Source organism: Hyla sarda, chromosome 4 (assembly GCF_029499605.1).
Source record: "Hyla sarda isolate aHylSar1 chromosome 4, aHylSar1.hap1, whole genome shotgun sequence".
Taxonomy (NCBI): Eukaryota; Metazoa; Chordata; class Amphibia; order Anura; family Hylidae; genus Hyla; species Hyla sarda.
The window spans coordinates 417406418-417430927 of record NC_079192.1 but is presented as its reverse complement, the minus strand read 5'-3'; the positions used below and the strand labels follow the sequence as shown (position 1 = coordinate 417430927).

General features: G+C 46.1%; 1 protein-coding gene and 1 long non-coding RNA gene across 11 annotated transcripts in view; one reads left to right on the top strand and one right to left on the bottom strand.

The window, feature by feature from the left end:
* Window positions 1–24510, bottom strand: part of CACNA1C (calcium voltage-gated channel subunit alpha1 C) — a 423395-nt gene that overhangs the window by 89202 nt on the left and 309683 nt on the right. For 7 of the 10 annotated variants that reach the window (XM_056517894.1, XM_056517888.1, XM_056517889.1 and 4 more), the window contains exons 19-26: window positions 24082–24214; window positions 20940–21069; window positions 18408–18467; window positions 12016–12122; window positions 11849–11936; window positions 9433–9540; window positions 6914–6966; window positions 4904–5050 (exon numbers count right to left, since the gene is read on the bottom strand). In XM_056517894.1, the coding sequence (XP_056373869.1) occupies window positions 4904–5050; window positions 6914–6966; window positions 9433–9540; window positions 11849–11936; window positions 12016–12122; window positions 18408–18467; window positions 20940–21069; window positions 24082–24214 (826 nt within the window). Of the gene's footprint in view, window positions 1–4903; window positions 5051–6913; window positions 6967–9432; window positions 9541–11848; window positions 11937–12015; window positions 12123–18407; window positions 18468–18584; window positions 18645–20939; window positions 21070–24081; window positions 24215–24510 lie in introns of all 10 variants that reach the window. The other 3 variants (XM_056517896.1, XM_056517893.1, XM_056517890.1) reach the window with 3 other exon arrangements.
* Window positions 1–24510, top strand: part of LOC130267739 (uncharacterized) — a 69920-nt gene that overhangs the window by 24911 nt on the left and 20499 nt on the right. The gene's annotated exons all lie outside the window — the stretch shown is intronic.

Genomic DNA, 24510 nt, shown 5'->3' with positions numbered 1-24510 from the left:
CCTTAGTCAGCCTAACCCCAGCCTCCCCACAGCTGAGTGTGACCAAGTATAAAGCCATGGACATGAGAGGTTTATCTGCAGAATATTGGCAGATCCAGGTTATTTTTGTGCCATCTGCTGTTTAGGTGGCCGTAAACGGTGGCCAAACCTGCAGATCCATATGATGTGTTTGGGGATGTCCTTTGTTTCCCCTACAATGGCAGATAGAGAAAAGAAGGAGCCTCTGCTGTCTATATGTTGGGCCCACTGCTCCACTGTCTAACCTGTGGTAATGTGATTTATTGTGGTGTCATGTTATGTGTTAATTAATGCTCTGTACCTTTAAGAGATTGTGGCAGAGGGACCAGGTGACCATGACACCCAATGGGAGACCCCCAAACCTAGCCCTTAAAGGAGTAGTCCAGTGGTGAAAAACGTATCCCCTATCCTAAGGATAGGGGATAAGTTTGAGATCGCGGGGGGTCCGACCGCTGGGGCCCCCTGCGATCTCTCTGTACGGGGCCCCGGCTCTTCAGCCAGATAGCGGGTGACGACCTCCGCACGAAGCGGCGGCCGACACTAGGGATGTAAGAAAAAATCGATTCCCGCGATTATCGCGATTTTTCACTTGCCGATACTGAATCGATTCAAAAATATTTTGAATCGATTCAGTATCGGCAAGTGAAAAATCGCTTTAGTGATGTGGAATTTGTTTCTCCTGATGCACAGAAAGCATGTCCCGGGCATCAGGAGATACAAGTTCCACATTTTGTCAGCCGGATCTGACACGGCGGCGGCGCTCTGGATGTATGGATCGGGCTCCGACTCGTGCCCGCTCCATACTCTGCAGCCCCCGGCTGATTTCAGTATCCGGGGGCCGCTGATGCTTCACCGCCGCTAGTATCCAGCATGCGGTGCTCTGCAGTGTGTATGGAGCGGGCTCCCGACTCGTGCCCGCTCCATACTCTGCAGCCCCCGGCTGTTCTCAGTAGCCGGGGGCCACCGCTAATAGCCAGCATGCGGCGATCGCCGCGGCTGGCTATTAACCCTTTAGATCGCCGCTGTCAAAGCTGACAGCGGCGTCTAAAGGGAGATGTGTATGCTCTCCGTGGCTCTGTCATTGATAGAGCCTGGCTGGACCAGACTCTATCAATGGATCGCAGATGAATGGAGTTCAATAGAATCTATTCATCTGTCTGAGGAATCTAATGATTCCTAAAAGACTAATAAAGTGTACAAAAAAAATAAAATAAAAATAAAGCTTTAATAAAAGCGTAAAAGACATTGTTTTTTAAACAGAATCGGGATATATCGCGATGTATCGTCACCTAGACGGTATCGCGATATATCGGGATATATCGAATCGCCACACTGGTATCGCGATTCCAATCGAATCGCCAACTTCTTGGCGATTCACACCCCTAGCAGACACGCCCCCTCAATACATCTCCATGGCAGAGGAGATTGCCGAAGGCAGCGCTTCGGCTCTGCCATAGAGTTGTATTGAGGGGGCGTGTTGGCCGCCGCTTCGTGCAGAGGTCGACACGCCCCCTTCCCACGGGCTGTCAGGGCTCCGTACAGGAGATCGCAGGGGGCCCCAGCGGTCGGACCCCCCGCGATCTCAAACTTATCCCCTATCCTTAGGATAGGGGATAAGTTGTTCACCACTGGGTCACCACTGGACTACTCCTTTAATGTAGAGTAGGGGGAAGGAGAGTGGAGTTCTGATCAGGAGTTCAGAGGAGAAGGAGAGTGTGTTCCAGCTAGCAGGCTGAGGAGGAGCCTAGGGGGAAGAAGTACCCCGGTGCTCAGGTGAATTGTAAGTGAAGGTCTTTGGGAAAATCTCTACTTCAGTCAGTCAGTTAAGTCTTTTAAGTCAGCGTGTTATTCTACTAATCATAAGGCTGCAGGCCACTACAACTCCCAGGAAGGAAATAGACTTTCTGGGTTGCACTCTGCTCATCTCACTGCACAAACTTTCGTATTGTGAAAAACCTGCAACCTCTATCATCAGTAAAGAGACAGTTATCCGTGACCCAGCATCGGTGTATTTATTATTCCGTGCCTGGCCCAGGAGAAGCTGTCGTATCCTTGGACCGTGTAGGTTAATGGTGCTCTGGTGTCACAAAGTGATACAGCTTATCACCCCGATTCACGTACCACCACCTGTCTAACTCCCCCGTGGCTGCTACAAAATCTTGGGCGTCACGCACAGGATCTATATACCCTGCACCCTAGTCAGTAGCACTAGTGCGCCACACTTCCTTTGTTCTCACTGGAGACAAGTCCCTGTCTAAGACATACGGAGGAGATCAGAGAGGTCTGGAGGGGACAGAGGAGTCTGGAGGGGATGTAGGGGTCTGGAGGGGATGTAGGGGTCTGAAGGGGACAGAGGAGTCTGGAGGGGATGTAGGGGTCTGGAGGGGATGTAGGGGTCTGGAGGGGACAGAGGAGTCTGGAGGGTATGTAGGGGTCTGGAGGGGATGTAGGGGTCTGGAGGGGATGTAGGGGTCTGGCGGGGACAGAGGAGTCTGGAGGGGATGTAGGGGTCTGGAGAGGATGTAGGGGTCTGGCGGGGACAGAGGAGTCTGGAGGGGATGTAGGGGTCTGGAGGGGATGTAGGGGTCTGGAGGGGACAGAGGAGTCTGGAGGGGATGTAGGGGTCTGGAGGGGATGTAGGGGTCTGGCGGGGACAGAGGAGTCTGGAGGGGATGTAGGGGTCTGGAGGGGATGTAGGGGTCTGGCGGGGACAGAGGAGTCTGGAGGGGATGTAGGGGTCTGGAGGGGATGTAGGGGTCTGGAGGGGATGTAGGGGTCTGGAGGGGATGTAGGGGTCTGGAGGGGATGTAGGGGTCTGGCGGGGACAGAGGAGTCTGGAGGGGATGTAGGGGTCTGGAGGGGATGTAGGGGTCTGGCGGGGACAGAGGAGTCTGGAGGGGATGTAGGGGTCTGGAGGGGATGTAGGGGTCTGGCGGGGACAGAGGAGTCTGGAGGGGATGTAGGGGTCTGGAGGGGATGTAGGGGTCTGGAGGGGATGTAGGGGTCTGAAGGGGGAGAGAGGGGTTTGGAGGGGACCTAGAGGTCGGAAGAGGACAGAGGGACCTGGATAAGACAAAGGGAACTTTGGGGATAGAGGAGTCTAGAGAACACAAAAAAATCTGGAGAGGACAAAGAATTCTAAAGGAGGACTAAGGAGTTTTAAGGGGACAGAGGGGTCTGGAGGGGGACTAAGGACTATGGGGCAGATTTATCAAAACCTGTGCAGAGGAAGGGTGGTGCAGTTGCCCATAGCAACCAATCAGATCGCTTCTTTCATTTTTAAAGAGGCCAGTGGAAAATAAAACAAGCATTTTGATTGGTTGCTATGGGCAACTGAACCACTCTTTCCCTACACAGGTTTTGATAAATCTCCCCCTATAAGTTTATAAATAGCTGTCAGACAAACTAATGCAGAGTTCACATTTTATTTAATATGCATCAGGGCATAAAACCAGTTGTAAAAGTGTAAACGCCCTTAAAAGACGTATTCTGATTCCAGCAAGTTATTCCAAAGTCACTGGGGGAGATTTATCAAAACCTGAGTAGAGGAAAAGGGGTGCAGTTGCCCATAGCAACCAATCACATCGCTTCTTTCATGTTTAAAATGGCCTCTTTTAAAATGAAAGCAGCGTTCTGATTGGTTGCTATGGGCAACTGCACCCCTTTTCCTCTACTCAGGTTTTGATAAATCTCCCCCACAGTCTTTGGGTCTTGCCGAGTGCTTCTCTGGACAATATTTGTAATATCATTTCATTCATTCTGACCTACAGGTTTACAGCATTTTGAGGATCAGTGGGGGTTCCAGCAGTCAGACCCCCCCCAACTGATCCGCATTATATCTCCCATCCTGTAGATAGGGAATAAGTTGCTAAAACAAGAATACATTGCGGCTCTGAAATTCTTTTCTCCAAGTTATAGTTTGATCATGACTCTGATGCAGCGTACTATTCCTACAAGTGAGACGGGTGTTTACGGGATGCGCCTACTTTAATTGGTTCCTTGCCCGGTGCAAGAAAAACCTTGAGTCTCCATCTGCCACCTTTTACGTAGAGAAAAAAGTTGGCACTGCCAAAAAAAATAAAAAAATCTGCGTACGAAGCAGATATTTCCTTCCACAATCTAATTAAGACTTGGTTTTTCTAAGGACAGGGAGCCGGCGGCAAGAGCTGGATGTGTCCTGTAATGGATGAAGTCATCGCAGATATTAAATGGCTTTATAGAAATAATTGATGGATTTTTATTAAGACTTGTCATAAAGCGCGGCCCACGCAGGAGCTAAGAATACAGGGCTACATGCGTCAATCAGTGTGTGACATATGTTATTCTGCTCATCACTATGACAGATATTAAAATATTTCCTCTTTTTCAAATAAAGGTGTTGAAAAATTGACAATTTTCATTGAAGAATTGGTTAAGTAAAAAGTGTTACTAGTGTTCCCCTACCCGTGACTCTCCAGCAACTTCCATCATGTGCTACTGGATAGAAAAGGCTGCTCTACAGTTCAGTGTATTTAAAGAATATAAGTACTTGACCCCTTATGTTAAAGGAATTATCCAGGATTAGAAATACATAGTTGCTTTCTTCCACAAACAGCGCCACAACTGTCCTCAGTTTGTGTGTGGTATTGCAGCTCAGTTTCATTAATAATTAGAACAGAGTTGTAATAGCGCACACAACCTGAGGAAAGAGTCGGGCTGTTTCTGAAATGGAAGGATCCTATCTTGATCACATGCTTTTCTCTGGCTGATAGAAGCGTGAATGTACAGTTTCCAAGATACGTCATAAGGACATGTCAGATTATGCTATCTGTAGGGGTTCCTGTCATGTACACCCCCCAAATCATCATCAAATTCCTCCAAAACTCCCTGCATCCCCACAACTCACTCTGGCCAGCCCTCAAAGGTAGAGACAGTGAAAAGTGCCATCATCGCATCCAGGACATTGTCGAAGTCAAATTTACTGTTCTCCCAATTCCGCTCCAGAATCATTGGCTGCGACACATCGCCGTCCTTGTAGTTGATGTACTTCCCTCTGTACATGGCAACATAGACAGAAGGGTTAAAGATCCATAGATTATATATTACAATACCTACACTTTACCTTCTGAATTACCTTATCATTATGTTAATGGGGCTTTAATCTTAAAAAAATTAAAATAAATAAACCCTGCCCAGTTGTCTGCATTAAAAAATAAATAAAAAACTGACTTACCTCCCACCGGTGCGTCTGGTATTGCAGCCCCGCCTCCGGTGCAGTTCTCTTCCTTGTTGTCGGAAGTCGACGCGTCAGGGGAGCCCCCCCCCCTCAACCAGAGATTGAGCCCTGGCCAGGTCTTTTTCTTGGTGCCTGGGCCCAATACATTACTGCCGCTCAGTCAGTCACTGGCTAAGACAGGACATTTCTGTGACCAGCGAATAGCCTGGCGGCAGTCTGGCACATTGGTCTCTGGCAGCAAGGAAAAGGACTGCATTGGAGGACAAGGCAGCGATACCGGGGGAGGCAGGAGAGAAGTCTGGGTATTTTGTTTTAATGCTGGCAGCCTGGGCAGGGTTTTCAAAAAAGTTTAAATCCACATAACCCCTTTAAATTAAAATATAGTCATAGAGTCTGAGTATTAAAGGGGTACTCTTAAAAAAAATAAATAAATAAATAAATCAACTGGTGCCAGAAAGTTAAACAGATTTGTAAATTACTTCTATTAAAAAATCTTAATCCTTCCAGTACTTATTAGCTGCTGAATACCACAGAGGAAATTATTTTCTTTTTGGAACACAGAGCTCTCTGCTGACATGATGAGTACAGTGCTCTCTGCTGACATCTCTGTCCATTTTAGGAACTGTCCAGAACAGCATATGTTTGCTATGGGGATTTTCTCCTACTCTGGAGAGTTCTTAAAATGGACAGAGATGTCAGCAGAGAGCACTGTGCTCGTGATGTCAGCAGAGAGCTCTGTGTTCAAAAAAGAAAATAATTTCCTATGTGGTATTAAGCAGCTAATAAGTACTGGAAGGATTAAGATTTTTTAATAGAAGTAATTTACAAATCTGTTTAACTTTCTGGCAACAGTTGATATAAAAAAAAAAAAAGTTTTTCACCGGAGTACCCCTTTAAGGCTGAACACAAGAACGATGCGGGAAGTGTGTACTATGCACGCTTACTGCTTTCTCTCCCAGCTCTGTCATGTGACCTGGATGGACTCAGAACATGCATCTATGCGGCCGTTCAGATCATTAGTTGTGATCTGAACACTCAGACTCCAAAAGAAAAATAATTTTGACATGTCTCTAGGACATGCCATGGTCTCATGTGGTGCATTATGGGAGATATAGTATACACCACCATAAAATCCTACACCAATGCATTACAAGATCTTAGCTTAGCAGTTTTAGGCTGTGTCATAGGCTATGTTCACACTTCGGATTGTCCGCACAGAAAATCTCTATGGGGACATTCCGTAGACTGCGGGTGCCAGCATAACATGAGAATGCGCCATCTCATAGACAGATTTGCATTCTGTGTGTCTGCAGAAAGAATGAAAAGGTTCATTCTTTCTGTGGACACGTAAATCAGAATTTCCGTGCTGGAAACATCTGGTGCTGAAATTTTGCCGTGTGCACAGAGTTCAGCAGAATACCGTTAATTTTAATGGGACTCTGCTGCAGCGGAATCTCCGTGCAGAATTCTTTTGCACTCTCACAGACAGTACATGGAGCATCTCAACAAGTATTCTCTGGATAGGATACCTGTTGAGAAATACTGGTCTACACTGAATACATCTGTATTAGATCAGGGTAGTTTTTCAGCCTCTGGATGTAAACAATAGTGTCTCCATTCATGAACAGCAAGGATATATATAATGACAGAATAAAATATTACTTCAATCACACAACTTACTTGCAATCGGCCTCCGTAAACTTCGAGCTATCTGAGCAGCTGTAGAGTTTACCCTAAAATCACATAAAACAGATTGAATAAATATAATTGTACACATTCTCCTTTAGCCAGCAGGGGTCACTGTTTTGAAATATTGCAGTCATGAAACAACAATGGCAGGGGCCACGTTAAAGTCAGTGGACATAATTACAACATCTATGCGCATGACAGCAAAGTTACAACCCTTTCAATGGATAACTAAACTCGGAAAATGTACAAAAAACTTGAGTATACCAGAATTTTAGTCGCCTCATCTATGTTCATCTTATTTTTATCCCTATGATACCAACCAAGTTCATCCTCAATATGATGTTTGTCTATCTGCAGCAGGAGCCTTTCCCTCTACCCCGTCAGCAGCAGGGGCCTCCCCCTCTACCCTGTCTGCAGCAGGAGCCTCCCCCTCAACCCTGTCTGCAGCCGGAACCTTCCCCTCTATCCTGTCTAAAGCAACAGCCTCCCCTTCTACCCTGTCTCCAACAGGAGCCTTCTGCTCTACCCTGTCTGCAGCAGAAGACTTCCCCTCTACCCTTTATGCAGCAGGAGCCTCCCCCCTCTATCCTGTCTGCAGCAGGAGCCTTCCTCTCTAACCTATCTGCAGCAGGAGCCTTCCCCCTCTACCCTGTCTGCAGCAGGAGCTTTTCCCTATACTCTGTCTGCAGCAGGAGCCTTTCCTTCTACCATTTCTGCAGCAGGAGCGTTTCCCTCTACCCTGTCTGCAGCAGGAGCCTCCCCTCTACCCTGTCTGCAGCAGGAGCCTCCCCTCTACCCTGTCTGCAGCAGGAGCCTCCCCTCTACCCTGTCTGCAGCAGGAGCCTCCCCTCTACCCTGTCTGCAGCAGGAGCCTCCCCTCTACCCTGTCTGCAGCAGGAGCCTCCCCTCTACCCTGTCTGCAGCAGGAGCCTCCCCTCTACCCTGTCTGCAGCAGGAGCTTCCCCCTCTACACTGTCTGTAGCAGGAGCCTCCCCCTCTATGTTGCATGCAGCCAGAACCTTCCCCTCTACCCTGTCTAAAGCAGCAGCCTCCCCTTCTACCCTGTCTGCAGCAGGAGCCTTCCACTCTACCCTGTCCGCAGCATGAGCCTCCCACTCTACCCTGTCTGCAGCAGGAGCCTTCCCCTCTACCTTTTATGCAGCAGGAGCCTTCCCGCACTACCCTGTCTGCAGCAGGAACCTTCCCCCTCTACCCCGTCTGCAGTAGGAGCCTTCCCCCTCTACCCTGTCTGCAGCAGGAGCCTCTTCCTTTACCCTGTCTGCAGCAGGAGCCTTTCCCACTACCATGTCTGAGCAAGAGCCTTTCCCTCTACCCTGTCTGCAGCAGGAGCCTTCCCCTTCCACCCTGTCTGCAGCAGGAGCCTCCCCCCTCTACTCTGTCTGCAGCAGAATCCTCTTCCTTTACCCTGTCTGCAGCAGGAGCCTTTCCCTCTACCCATTCTGCAGAAGGAGCCTCCACCTCTACCCTGTCTGCAGCAGGAGCCTTTCCCCTCTACCCTGTCTGCAGCAAGAGCCTTTCCCTCTACCCTGTCTGCAGCAGGAGCCTTTCCCCTCTACCCTGTCTGCAGCAAGAGCCTTTCCCCTCTACCCTGTCTTCAGCAAGAGCCTTTCCCCTCTACCCTGTCTGCAGCAAGAGCCTTTCCCTCTACCCTGTCTGCAGCAAGATCCTTTCCCTCTACCCTGTCTGCAGCAGGAGCCTTCCCCCTCTACCCTGTCTGCAGCAGGAGCCTCCCCCTCTACCCTGTCTGCAGCAGGAGCCTCCCTCTCTACCCTGTCTGCAGCAGGAGCCTCTTCCTTTACCCTGTCTGCAGCAGGAGCCTTCCCCCTATACCCTGTCTGCAGCAGGAGCCTTTCCCCTCTACCCTTTCTGCAGCGGGAGCCTTTCCCCTCTACCCTGTCTGCAGCAGGAGCCTTTCCCCTCTACCCTGTCTGCAGCGGGAGCCTTTCCCCTCTACCCTGTCTGCAGCAGGAGCCTTTCCCCTCTACCCTGTCTGCAGCGGGAGCCTTTCCCCTCTACCCTGTCTGCAGCGGGAGCCTTTCCCCTCTACCCTGTCTGCAGCGGGAGCCTTTCCCCTCTACCCTGTCTGCAGCGGGAGCCTTTCCCCTCTACCCTGTCTGCAGCGGGAGCCTTTCCCCTCTACCCTGTCTGCAGCAGGAGCCTTTCCCCTCTACCCTGTCTGCAGCAGGATCCTCTTCCTTTACTCTGTCTGCAGCAGGAGCCTCTTCCTTTACCCTGCCTGCAGCAGGATCCTCCGTCTCTACCTTGTCTGCAGCAGGAGCCTCTTCCTTTACCCTGTCTGCAGCAGGAGCCTCTTCCTTTACCCTGTCTGCAGCAGGAGCCTCTTCCTTTACCCTGTCTGTAGCAGGAGCCTTTCGATCTAACCATTCTCCAGCAGGAGCCTTCCCCTCTACCCTGTCTGCAGTACAACATAAGATTGTTATATATTGCTTATAGACGGGACCCCTGAAACGTTGGTTCTTACTGCTCACCTTAAACAGCTGTACTCCGATACACGCGAACATGAACTGCAGCAAAGTCGTGACAATAACAATGTTACCGATTGTGCGAATGGCCACAAACACACACTGGACCACGTGCTGCGGAGAGAAACGCATAGACAAGGTTTATCATTCTGATATTTTCTGCCACCTGAACATCTATTATAACGTAGATAGTTTACATAATTGTAACTCCTGGAAAGTTTATGGACATAAAAAGTTTTGACAAATAGAGCTTAACCCCTTTAAGGGTTTTTTCATTTTTGCACTTTAGTTTTTTCCTCCTCACCTTGTAAAAATCAGAACGCTTTCAATTTTCCACCTACAGACCTATATGAGGCTTGTTTTTTGCGCCACCAACTTTACTTTGTAATGAAATCAATAATTTCACCATAAAATTTACTGTGGGTCAAAATTGGAAAAAAATAACAAAACTGCCATTTTGTAACTTTTGGGGGCTTCAGCTTCTACGCAGTGCATTTTTTGGTAAAAATGACATGTTCTCTTTATTCTGTAGGTCCATGTGGTTGCAGTGTTACCAAATTATAAAGGTTCTATTTTGTTTTACTTCTTTTAAAAAATTCTAACTTTTTGTATGAAAATTCGTTTTCTTTAAATTGTTCTCTTCTGATCCCTATAATGTTTTTATTTTTCAGTATACAAGGATGTGTGAGGGTCCATTTTTGCAGCGTTATCTGTACCATTTTTTTTTTAATTGGCTTTTTGATTGCTTTTTATACATTTTTAGGGTATACAAAGTGACCAAAAATACACAGTTCTGGACTTTTATTACGTCTACGCCATTGACCATGCGGTTTAACTGACGTTATATTTTTATAGTTCGAACATTTATGCACGCCGCGATACCACATATGTTTATGTTTATTTTTGTTTACATTTTATTTTTATAGGTGATTAAAACTTTTATTAGGGAAGGGGTTAAATCACATTTATTTAAAAAAATAAAAAAAATTATGCAATTTTTTTGTCCCCATAGGGGACTATAATATGCAATCATTAGATTGCATACACTGAACAATGCTATGCCATAACATAGCATTGATCAGTGCTCCATGCCATGGCTGACTGGAGCATAGGAGCACCGATCGGATGGCGAGGAGGCAGGTAAGGGCCCTCCCGCCATCTTGTCAGCTGATCGGGACCTCACGATTTCACTAAGGTGGTCCCGATCAGCTCTGCTGATCAGCCAGGATTTTTTTATTTTTTTTTATTTTAGATGCCGCAATCAACTTTGATCGTGGCATCTAAGTGGTTAATGCCTAAGCGCACGTCATAGAAGCGGAGCGAGTGCAGGGCGTACACCCTGCGAATTCCCTGCTTCCTTAAGTGTACTGGCACATGGCCAGTACACCTATTAATGATACACAATGATACCCCTTTAAGGGCTGTGATGGCTTCCATGTTGGAATTATGCAATTTTACGCAACAGTGCGGAACAGTAAAATTGACATGTTATCTTTATTCTGTAGGTCAGTTCGATTACAATGATATGCAATTTATATAGGCTTAGTTTTATTTTACTACTAAAAAAAAGTACAAAATAAAAATGTTTAAAATTACCCTATTCTTAGCCCTACAATTTTACTATTTTTCTGTCTACAGAACTGATAAGATAATTTTTTTGCACTTTGTTCTGATCTTTACGCCAATCACCTTGTGGCATCATACATTTTATTTTAATAGTTTGGACAATTTGGGAACACAGTAATAGCAATTTTTATTTATTTAAACAAAAAAAATGTTTTCATTTTTTTTAATTATTATACGAGTCTCCATAGGAGATTATTCAATCATTTGATTGCTTATACTGAACAATGCTATGCAATTGCAATCAATTAAATCAGCACTCTGCTAGTACAGTCTGCCTGAGGTCTGGCCATGCTGGGAGTTGTAATTTTGCAACAACTGGAGGCGCACTGGTTTGAAAACACTGCCCTACACCACCTATCTGCCAGCCAATACAAAAGAGAGAGACTGTATTGCGTGCCTTAAAGGGGTACTCCCACCCAAGACATCTTATCCCCTATCCGGGAACAGAAGTCCGTGACGTCAGGACTCCGCCCCCTTGAGACGTCATGCCTGTCCCCTCAATGCAAGTCTATGGGAGGGGGCGTGACGGCAGTCACGCCCCCTCCCATAGACTTGCATTGAGGGGACGGGCGTGACAACCCACGGGGGCGGAGCCCTGACATCACTGACTTCCGTTCCCGGAGTCGCGACTCAGACCCTCCAGCGCTTCTGGACAAAAAACAGGCGGGTGCAGCATGCAATACTGCGGGGGTCCCCAGCGGCGGGACCCCCGAGATCAGACATCTTCCTTTGGATAGGGGATAAAATGTCTAGGGTGGGAGTACCCCTTTAAGACCTTTATCTCATTCTTACGCACCTTAAGACCTTTAGCTCTGTTAATGGCCCTGAGGGGTCGTAACACACGCAGAACCCGCAAAATTTTCACCACGTTGATAGCGCTCGACCTAGGAGAGAAGGAGGAATGAGTGAGGGTTTGTAAAATGAGGGTCCGACATCACAGTCCCAGTCAGGTCAGTCACTTACTGTATTCCGAAAGAGATGAGGGAGACACTGACCACCAGCAGGTCCAAAATGTTAAAGTAATTCCTGCAGAACGATCCTTTGTGCAAGAACGCCCCGTAGGCTGTCATCTAAAGAACACAAGATGCATCGGTGAGGAGAGACTGCCGAAAGTACGGGGAGCTTAAGAGACAGAGATCTGCTTGCTGGCAATGAATGAAGACCTTTTATAGATGGTTATGTATCACTGATACAAGTATACACACTGACACAATGTAATGAACCATGTCACTTGTGTCACTTGAATATGATCAAAATGGTTTTTTTTTTTAAGTTTCTGGATGACTGTTCCCATTCACATACAGCAAGCAGATGTCTCGAAAATGGTGACAAATTAAAATGACAAAGGGGGAAATAATCATTCCTTGCACCAGTACAAAGTGGCAAAATTGTGGGGCGCAAAAATTTTGCACCATTTCTATTCCGCAGTAATTAAAGGGGTTGTCCCAACATAAACAATTATTTCCTATCCACAAGATAGGGGATAAAGTGTCTGATCATAGGGGGGGGGGGGGGGGGGGGGGAGTTCGACCGCTGGGACCACCAACCTGATCTCCTCCAGAATGGGGCCACGGTACTTGAATAGAACTAATCCACAATACCACGCACAAACTAAGGACAAGAGTGGCGCTGTTTCATGAAGAAAGCGACTATGTTAAAGGGGTCGTCGAGGACTAGAACAACAGAGCTGTTTAAAAAAACAATGGCACTCTTGCCCTCAGGTTGTGTGTGGCCGAGTGACAAAACCGCAAACAAACGAAAGACAAGAGTGGCGCTGTTTTTGGAAGAAAGCCGCTCTGTTAAACTAATTCTGAATAGGTGTAGGGGTGCAAAGTCTTCCATTGGAATGGAGTGGTGGTTTTACATACACAATACTAGAGATGAGCGAACTTACAGTAAATTCGATTCGTCCCGAACTTCTCGGCTCGGCAGTTGATGACTTTTCCTGCATAAATTAGTTCAGCTTTCTGGTGCTCCCGTGGGCTGGAAAAGGTGGATACAGTCCTAGGAGACTCTTTCCTAGGAATGTATCCACCTTTTCCAGCCCACCGGAGCACCGGAAAGCTGAACTAATTTATGCAGGAAAAGTCAGCAACTGCCGAGCCGAGAAGTTCGTGACGAATCGAATTTACTGTAAGTTTGCTCATCTCTACTCACTACGGGGGAGATTTATCAAATCCTGTCCAGAGGAAAAGTTGCCGAGTTGCCCATACAACCAATCAGATCGCTTCTTTCATTTCTCAGAGGCCTTGTTAAAAATGAAAGAAGCGATCTGATTGGTTGCGATCGGCAACTCGGCAACTTTTCCTCTGGACAGGATTTGATAAATCTCCTTCTACAGCTCTATTCATTGTCTATGGAGGCTGCCCGAAATGTAAGGCACCATAATCAGTGACTGGAGAAGCAGTGGGCATCAGTGACCCCCATTTCCAGCATTTGGACCTCCCCTTACGATCATATACTTTATACCCTGTCATTTGGATAAGGCTTACGTGTTTTTGGTGGGACAACTTCTTTAAAGGGGTATTCCAGGCAAAACCTTTTTTTATATATATATCAACTGGCTCCGGAAAGTTAAACAGATTTGTAAATTACTTCTATTAAAAAATCTTAATCCTTCCAATAGTTATTAGCTTCTGAAGCTTTCTGTCTAACGGCTCAATGATGATGTCACGTCCCGGGAGCTGTGCATGATGGGAGAACATCCCCATAGGAACTGCACAGCTCCCGGGACGTGAGTCATCAGAGAGCAGTTAGACAGAAAACAGCAACTCAACTTCAGAAGCTAATAACTATTGGAAGGATTAAGATTTTTTAATAGAAGTAATTTACAAATCTGTTTAACTTTCCGGAGGCAGTTGATATATAAAAAAAAGTTATGGTCTGGAATACCCCTTTAAGCTTGGAGAGTCCCCCCTTAAACTGCAGGGATGACGAGCATGTCATATACAAAGAACACAAATCATGAGCCCCCCCCCCCCCCAGTCTCCTGAGCCGACACAATATATCACAATGTTCCGGCACAGTCTGCTGAGTCAGCACAATGTGTCGGCTCTATGCGACCGCTATTCTGTCACCTCCATGCACATATCGCTGCCTTATACTGACCTTGTGAGTGTCTGTATATAACACTGGAATGATATGATAATACGCAGGTATCTGTATACTCACAATATACAGTATATTCACAGTCTGATCTAATTAGTTTTAATAACATTTGACACTTTCAGCACTGTGCATGGTGACTCGGGGGGCTTCCAGCTGATGTATCAGGGCAAATGATATAACACCGTCATATATGCATGCACACCACACGTGTGACCACATGCAAAGAGATAGTCAGTGTACTAACACATGCATCAGGCCATACTACAGTGGTCGCCAAATGTGGACCTACAACTGTTGCAAAACTACAACACCCAGCATGCCCGGACAGCCAACGGCTGACCGAGCATGCTGAGAGTTGTAGTTTTGCAACAACTGAAGGTCCGCAGGTTGGAGACCAACACTTTAATACATTTCTTTTAGTTTCTTACATTTCTTAAAACTTCTACTGAGATTTTCCTGGTTTATGGCAAAGCATCCGCCCCCAGTATTGTTAGAGCATTAAAGTGTGCCTGTCACTTTAAAAAACTTTTCGGTCCTTCTCTGTGCCGGCAGCTGAGACCATCCCAGAGCTAAGACTGTAGGTTTGTCTCGGTCAGTCTTTCCCTTATATACTGGTTATTCACTATCACTAGAGATGAGCGAACTTACAGTAAATTCGATTCGTCACGAACTTCTCGGCTCGGCAGTTGACGACTTATCCTGCATAAATTAGTTCAGCTTTCAGGTGCTCCGGTGGGCTGGAAAAGGTGGATACAGTCCTAGGAAAGAGTCTCCTAGGACTGTATCCACCTTTTCCAGCCCACCGGAGCACCGTAAAGCTGAACTAATTTATGCAGGAAAAGTAATCAACTGCCGAGCCGAGAAGTTTGTGACGAATCGAATTTACTGTAAGTTCGCTCATCTCTAACTATCACCTAAAGCAGTGTTTTCCAATCAGTAACTGGTTGGGAAACACTGATCTAAAGTAAGTTAAATGGGAACCGTCACTTTAAAAAACTATGTTTGTAGAGACATGTCAGATGTTTTGATCGCAGAGGTATAGGAGAAAAAAGCTGCGATGGCGCTCCCAAGGAAATAACCCGAAATCGTGGGTATTGGTGCAAAATAAATAATTGATTTATTCTTACAGCATAAGAAATCAAAGAAAATAATAAATAAATATAAAGCAAGACGCGTTTCGGGAGTCACAGCTCCCTTTTTCAGGTGGTTGCTGTATCTTTTGATGTTTTGATCGGTCAGGGTCTGAGTGTTCATACTCCGAATGATGGCGGGAATGAGTGTGCCACGTGACCAAGACAATCCCATAAACTTACATTGTAACTTTGTCTCGGTCACGTGGCACGTAGCTTTTAGCGTGCTCTTCTCTCGGCTCGTTCTAGTGATCATTCTAGCGAACGATCAAAACTCTTTGGGGGATATTTATCAAAGGATTTAGACTGTTTTTTTTCCTGTCTAAATTTGTCGCACAGAAAGTCGCAGTCTAAATATGTGCGACTTTTCTGCGACTTTTGCTTTAGAGGATTTTTAGGACATGATGCGTTCTAGTCTATTTTAGACGGAAAAAAGGCATTGGTGCTGAATTTATCAAAAGCCACTTTTCAGCGACAAGTCGCATCAGCTGAAAGTACACCGAAATGTCAGACCATGCTGGAGCAGGTTTAAAGGGGTTCTCCGGTGCTTAGACATCTTATCCCCTATCCAAAGGATAGAGGATAAGATGCCTGATCGTGGGAGTTCCGCTGCTGGGGACCCCCGTGATCTTGCACGCGGCACCCCGTTTATAATCAGTCCCCGAAGCGTGTTCGCTCCGGGTCTGATTACCGGCGACCACAGGGCTAGCTATCACACCCCCTCCCATAGGCTTGCATTGAGGGGCGGAGCGTTACGTCACACGGGGGCGGATGCGTGACGTCACACGCAGTCGGCCCTGTGGTCGCCGGTAATCAGTCCCGGAGCGAACACGGGGACTGATTATAAACGGGGTGCAGCGTGCAAGATCACGGGGGGTCCCCAGCGGCGGGACTCCCGCGATCAGGCATCTTATCCCCTATCCTTTGGATAGGGAATAAGATGTCTAAGCACCGGAGTACCCCTTTAAATACAGTCTAAAGCGTAGATCCCGAAGTCTGTGCACAGAATTTATCAAGAGCCGTGCGCCTTTTGATAAATTAGGCGCACAATAGACCGGCCTAACCCTCTATAGTTTGGTCTATATTGATGCGGGACATAGACAACTTTGATAAATATCCCCCTTTGTCTCTATAATATGATGTAAGTGTCTTAAAGTGACAGTGCCCATTCAACTTTATCACTTTAGATGAATCGAAAGCTGTCCAGTCATTGCGGGAGTTAGAGATTTGGAACCGCTGGAGGCACACTGGTTGGGAAACACAGATATAAGGTATAGAGCAGTGGTCTTCAACCTGTGGACCTCCAGATGTTGCAAAACTACAACTCCCAGCATGCCCGGACAGCCGTTGGCTGTCCGGGCATGCTGGGAATTGTAGTTTTGCAACATCTGGAGGTCCGCAGGTTGGAGACCACTGGTATAGAGGATAGACTAAATGTGCAACCTCTTCCAGCAGATGACTTATAGAGACACAAGTGGCCATGCTGCAAGCACACACGTCTGTAGCGGTGGGCTTTTTTTTCTTACAGCCCTGATGGGCTGCTGTGCGAGGGTAAGGGTACGAACACAATACGTTTCTGCTTTTAATCACATCAGTCAGCACCACGCCAAAAACAGTATGCCGACATTTACTATTAAAGGGGTTATCCAGGAAAAAAACTTTTTATATATATATATATATATATATATATATATATATATATATATATATGTATATATCAACTGGCTCCAGAAAGTTAAACAGATTTGTAAATTACTTCTATAAAAAAATCTTAATCCTTTCAGTACTTATGAGCTTCTGAAGTTAAGGTTGTTCTTTTCTGTCTAAGTCCTCTCTGATGACACCTGTCTCGGGAAACGCCCAGTTAAGAAGAAAATCCCCATAGCAAACCTCTTCTAAACTGGGCGTTTCCCGAGACACGTGTCATCAGAGAGCACTTAGACAGAAAAGAACAACCTTAACTTCAGAAGCTCATAAGTACTGAAAGGATTAAGATTTTTTAATAGAAGTCATTTACAAATCTGTTTAACTTTCTGGAGCCAGTTGATATATATATAAAAAAGTTCCTGGATATATATATAAAAAAGTTCCTTTTTCCTGGAATACCCCTTTAACAGGAGAAGTGGACCCCATTCACTTCTTTAGCCAAAAGGAGTCACCTAGTCACTTTTATGGACATATGCGCTATTTCAAAAGTGCAACAGTACCCGGTCATGAAGTACTTCTTGAATGGAGTCACTAGGAGTGACTCCATTAAAGGGGTACTCCGGGGAAAACCTTTTTTCTTTTAAATCAACTGGTGGCAGAAAGTTAAACATATTTGTAAATTACTTCTATTTAAAAAAATCTTAATCCTTCCAGTACTTATTAGCTGCTGAATGCTACAGAGGAAATTCCTTTCTTTTTGGAACACTGATGACATGACAAACACAGTGCTCTCTGCTGACATCTCTGTCCATTTTAGCAACCATGCATAGCAGATGTATGATAAGGGCAGCATGGTGGCTCAGTGGTTAGCACTGCTGCCTTGCAGTGCTGGGGACTTGGGTTCAAATCCCACTAAGGACAATAATAAATAAAGCTTTATTATTATTATTATAACGTCAGCAGAGAGAACTGTGTTTGTGATGTCATCAGAGAGCATTCCAAAAAGAAAGGAATTTCCTCTGTAGTATTCAGCAGCTAATAAGTACAGGAAGGATTAAGATTTTTTTAATAGAAGTAATTTACAAATATGTTTAACTTTCTTCCACCAGTTGATTTAAAAGAAAAAAGGTTTTCACCGGAGTACCCCTTTTAGCCATAGAAGTGAATGGGGTCCACTATTCCCGTTTACAGTATACGTTGGCATTCCGTTTTCGGCCTAGTGTCTTCGTAACCTTAATGAGCACCAGTCTGGGTGATCACCTTTTGAAGAGCCTATTACATGGGGAGATGTGTGGCTGACAAACTATGTTTTCTTTTATCCTGCTCAATAGTCGGCTGATCGTCGTCCCTATCACACAGGCCAATCTGCCGATAATCGTCCCCATATAATAGGGCCCTTATCGGGCGCCTGTGTAGGTAAAGCAGCCTGCGGACCCTACACCCAGTTTTTCCATGCCAAGATGCCTTTACCTTAAGAATGATTTCTAAAGTAAAAATGCTAGTGAAAACATAATCGGCATTTCCTAGAATCTGAAAAGACAGAGCAGAGAGTTGTTAGTGCAGGTGGGGGGAGCAGCAGATAGGGGGCGGCGGTGTGTCAGTACTGGGTACAGATGGAGAGGATGATGCTGTCATGGGGTCCGTTACCTTCAAAGCAATCTCAATGGTGAAAAAGACGGTGAAAACTATATCGAAATAAAAGAGAACCTGAAAAAACACAAAGACGATGAACCGGGGAAAACTTCACAGGGCTGGGTCACTATGTCATAGTAAAGAAAAAGCAGCATGATAGTATAAAATCTACAACCATAGACAATGTTAAGGGATATCTAATGTATGAAAAGTTTACTGGGGGAGAGAGAACCGCCATTGCTGGAAGTTATACTTTATTACAAAGCCAAAGAGAACTAATAATCCTAATCAGAGAAGAAATATCCAGCCTCCAGGTAAGTTCCAAGGGTAAACTTTATTGGAGGTAGCAATTACACGTATATCACTGACGCGTTTCGCGCGTTAGCGCTTAGTCATAGTCTATGACTAAGCGCTAACATGCAAAACGAGTCAGGGATATACGTGTAATTGCTACCTCCAATAAAGTTTACCCTTGGAACTTACCTGGAGGCTGGATATTTCTTCTCTGTTCCTTCGTTGTGTGGCCGGGGGCGGAACCGCCCTATCCGAGCACGGGTGCTAACAGTCCGCAGGTGAGCTGTCTCCACTTGGATATTTAATAATCCTAATCACAACTGAGGCTTTGTTACAATGTGTCAGTGTTAAGTGAAGAACTGGAATCCAGGAGAGGAGAAAATGATGTTCTTTTTATTTGTTCACAGCTCACAGAGGGAAACGTACACGGATACATTGTAACAATGCAGGATGAACGTTGCCTATACACCCTTCAATAGCTGGATTCCCATGAATCCTCTGATCTTGCAGAGAGAGGGGTGGAGACTCATCATTGCACCTGGTGATATAATTAGGCTGCTGGTGTTGGACATCACCCAGGTTAACTGATTAGACTCAAATGAACTGTGGTCAGTTCACATTATGTGCAGTTATGATGTGTTTTTCTTTTTAAAATGAGTTTTTTTAGAGAAATATTGCCATGCAGCGCAAGTGATTTTACCTATAATCACATAGATGAGGTGCTTTATGAAGACTTGAATTCTTAATGCTGTGTTTGTGCATTGACATTTTATTGCAGTTTTGCTGCAATTTTCCCAAATGTGGTAAAAATTGCATAATTTTTTACAACGTTTTTAGAAAAATAGCGTCAAAAAAAGAAAAAAACACAGAATAAAAATTCAAAGTGTGAACACAAGCTCGGGAGGCCTTTAACTACTATATATTGATACCATAGAGATAGCAGCAACAATATACAGATAGAGCTGGAGGAGACATGTATAACTGCTATATATATATTGATACCATAGAGATAGCTGCAGTATACAGATAGAGCTGAGGGGAGGGTTATAACTACTATATATCTTGATCCTATAGAGATAGCAGCAGTATACAGATAGAGCTTGAGGGGTCTGGGAGCTGCCAGGATAAATCTGATAGGCAATGATGCCATCCTGTCGTTCACAGGAAGCCAGCTGACTAACCACTTCCCTGACTATAAGCACTGTGACTTTCTGTGGGTCAGACAGGTGATAACATGACCCAGTTACAGTAATGAAATGCATGGATGCAGCTTTGCTGGAAAGAAACAGCTCATGCTGTAGATCATGCTGTAGATCACACACAAATGAAAAAAAAAAAAAACTGGAGTGTTTTTTACAGGGTACTTATCCCCTATTCACAGAATCCTGTGGATAGGGGATAAGTGTCTGATTGCGGAAGGTACGACATCTGGGACCTTCACAATCTCATACCAGGCACCCCAGCTCTCTCCATGCACGCATTACTGTCGATCACCTCTCAAAGCGGTGGCCGACACCCCCCTTCATTTATCTCTATGGGAAAGCCAGAGATAGACTGTTTGTATATCTCTGGCTCTCCTACAGAGATACATGCAGCGGGTATGTCAGCCACTGCTTCTTGCGGTGGTCTGTGCATGGATAGAGTTGGGGTGCCGGGAAGGAGATTGCGGGGGTCCAAGTGATTGGATCTCCTGCGATCAGACACTTCTGCCCTATCCACAGGATTCTGCGGATAGGGGATAAGTATTCATGTACCGGAGATCCCCTTTAGTCTACTAACCCTATACACCAGTCGACTTCAATGGCTGTACGGGCATGCTGGAAGTTGTAGTTTCACAACAGCTAGAAAGCCACAGGTTGGAGACAACTGGTGCAGAAGCTATCCTGGACAGATTTAATGCTGTACACTTTTCTGGCTGTGTGTGATGCCAATCTATGACTGTGCATCATATTCACTTTGTAATAAAATATAAAGACAAATCTCGCAGCCAAGACGGTTCCCTGCAGCTGATATGATGGGGTGGAGGGGTCAGGTTGGATCTCCCATACCCCAGACAAGAGGAGACATTGTGCATACTTGGTTCCTGAAGGAATAGTGTCGCACAGGGTCTTCTGCGGCCAACGAGATGCTGCTCAGGAGGATGAAGAACAGAATGAGGTTGGTGAAAATGTTATTGTTGACAATTTTGTGACAATTGACTCGGAACCTGGAAACAGAAAGGAGACAATGGGTTAAAATAATAACTGCAAAGGACACAAACTACCAAATGTTTTCTTACCAAAAGAAACTGAATTAATAATCTGAGCTGAGCCTTTCCCGTGAGTTCACTGATCATGAAGGGCCTTGGTCTAATTAACAAGGATAGAAGGAGATGACCCAATTCCCGGAGGTTAGAGAAGTGCGAGGGAAGCAAGAAAGCAAAGTCACCGCAGTCAACATCTGGAGGAGCACAGAAACAGCACAAGCTCCATCACCAGAGACCCAGCCCCATCACCAGAGATCCAGCACCGTCACCAGAGATCCAGCCCCATCACCAGAGATCCAGCCCCGTCACCAGAGATCCAGCCCCGTCACCAGAGATCCAGCCCCGTCACCAGAGATCCAGCCCCGTCACCAGAGATCCAGCCCCGTCACCAGAGACCCAGCCCCGTCACCAGAGATCCAGCTCTATCACCAGAGACCCAGCCCCGTCACCAGAGATCCAGCCCCATCACCAGAGACCCAGCCCCGTCACCAGAGACCCAGCCCCGTCACCAGAGACCCAGCCCCGTCACCAGAGACCCAGCCCCGTCACCAGAGACCCAGCCCCGTCACCAGAGACCCAGCCCCGTCACCAGAGACCCAGCCCCGTCACCAGAGATCCAGCCCCGTCACCAGAGACCCAGCCCCGTCACCAGAGACCCAGCCCCGTCACCAGAGACCCAGCCCCGTCACCAGAGACCCAGCCCCGTCACCAGAGACCCAGCCCCGTCACCAGAGACCCAGCCCCGTCACCAGAGACCCAGCCCCGTCACCAGAGACCCAGCCCCGTCACCAGAGACCCAGCCCCGTCACCAGAGACCCAGCCCCGTCACCAGAGACCCAGCCCCGTCACCAGAGACCCAGCCCCGTCACCAGAGACCCAGCCCCGTCACCAGAGACCCAGCCCCGTCACCAGAGACCCAGCCCCGTCACCAGAGATCCAGCTCTATCACCAGAGACCCAGCCCCGTCACCAGAGATCCAGCCCCGTCACCAGAGATCCAGCTCTATCACCAGAGACCCAGCCCCGTCACCAGAGACCCAGCCCCGTCACCAGAGATCCAGCTCTATCACCAGAGACCCAGCCCCGTCACCAGAGATCCAGCCCCGTCACCAGAGATCCAGCTCTATCACCAGAGACCCAGCCCCGTCACCAGAGATCCAGCCCCGTCACCAGAGATCCAGCTCCGTCACCAGAGATCCAGCCCCATCACCAGAGATCCAGCCCTATCACCAGAGATCAAGCCCCATCACCAGAGACCCAGCCCCATCACCAGAGATCCAGCTATGTCATCAGAGATCCAGCTCTGTCACCAGGGATACAGCTCTATTACCAGAGATCCAGCCCCATCACCAGAGATCCAACTCTATCACCAGAGATCCAGCCCCATCACCAGAGATCCAGCCCCATCACCAGAGATCCAGCCCCATCACCAGAGATCCAGCCCCATCACCAGAGATCCAGCCCCATCACCAGAGATCCAGCCCCATCACCAGAGATCCAGCCCCATCACCAAAGATCCAGGTCTACCACTAGAGATCCAGCTCTATTATTAGAGATCCAGCTCTATTATCAGAGATCCAGCTCTATTATCAGAGATCCAGCTCTATTATCAGAGATCCAGCTCTGTCACCAGAGATCCAGGTTTATCACAAGAGATCCAGCTCTATCACCAGGGATAGACCTGTATTACCAGAGATCCAGGTCTATCAAAAGAGATCTAACTCTATTTCCATAGATCCAGCTCTATTATCAGAGATCCAGCTCTATTATCAGAGATCCAGCTCTATTATCAGAGATCCAGCTCTATTATCAGAGATCCAGCTATATTATCAGAGATCCAGCTCTATTATCAGAGATCCAGCTCTATTATCAGAGATCCAGCTCTATTATTAGAGATCCAGCTCTATTATCAGAGATCCAGCTCTATTATCAGAGATCCAGCTCTATTATCAGAGATCCAGCTCTATTATCAGAGATCCAGCTCTATTATTAGAGATCCAGCTCTATTATCAGAGATCCAGCTCTATTATCAGAGATCCAGCTCTATTATCAGAGATCCAGCTCTATTATCAGAGATCCAGCTATATTATCAGAGATTCAGCTATATTATCAGAGATCCAGCTCTATTATCAGAGATCCAGCTATATTATCAGAGATCCAGCTATATTATCAGAGATTCAGCTATATTATCAGAGATCCAGCTATATTATCAGAGATCCAGCTATATTATCAGAGATACAGCTCTATTATCAGAGATCCAGCTCTATTATCAGAGATTCAGCTCTGTCACCAGAGATCCAGCTCTGTCACCAGAGATCCAGCTATATTATCAGAGATCCAGCTCTATTATCAGAGATCCAGCTCTGTCACCAGAGATCCAGCTCTATTATCAGAGATCCAGCTCTATTATCAGAGATCCAGCTCTATTATCAGAGATCCAGCTTTATTATCAGAGACCTAGCTCTATAATCAGAGATCCAGCTCTATTATCAGAGATCCAGCTCTATTATCAGAGATCCAGCTCTATTATCAGAGATCCAGCTATATTATCAGAGATTCAGCTATATTATCAGAGATTCAGCTCTATCATCAGAGATCCAGCTCTATTATCAGAGATCCAGCTCTATTATCAGAGATCCAGCTCTATTATCAGAGATCCAGCTATGTCATCAGGGATACAGCTCTATTACCAGAGATCTAACTCTATTACCATATACCATAGATCCAACTTTATTATAAGAGATCCAGATCTATCACCAGAGATCCCGCTCTGTTATAAGTGATCCAGCTGTATAACCAGAGATCCAGCTCTATCACCAGAGGTCCAAGTGGTCTTTGTTAAGGCTTGACAAAGACCATAAAGGTTCAAACTTCCTTATTGGGAGATCTATGTGTATCTGTCTGCAAATATCTGTCTCAGTCATTAATAGTATCATGTTTATGGACTGGTTAGATCAGAAATAGATGACATTACTTGTTATCTGAGCGAAAAATGAAGAATGCGGTGGCCTCTGGCATGGGAACTGCTTTTTCCTTGATGTGCATTTCAGAGAGAGGACGGGGACGGGGACCGACAGGCATCTCAGGTTCTTCCTCTTCCTCTTCTCCTGAGAAAGTACAATAACATTATATTACAATACAATAGAATACAATTACAATAACATTATATTATAATACAATAAAACTAAAGAATAAACTGAGGTGTCGAAAAATATAATTTAACATGAAAAACTTATCATATAAAGTGTAGAGGAAGAGTGGGCAGTTGCCCATAACAACCAATCAGATCACTTCTTCCATTTTTAAAGAGGCCTGAGAAAAATGAAAGAATCAATTTGATTGGTTTCTATGGGAAACTGCACCACCCTTCCTCTACTCAGGTATTAATATATCTCCCCCATCG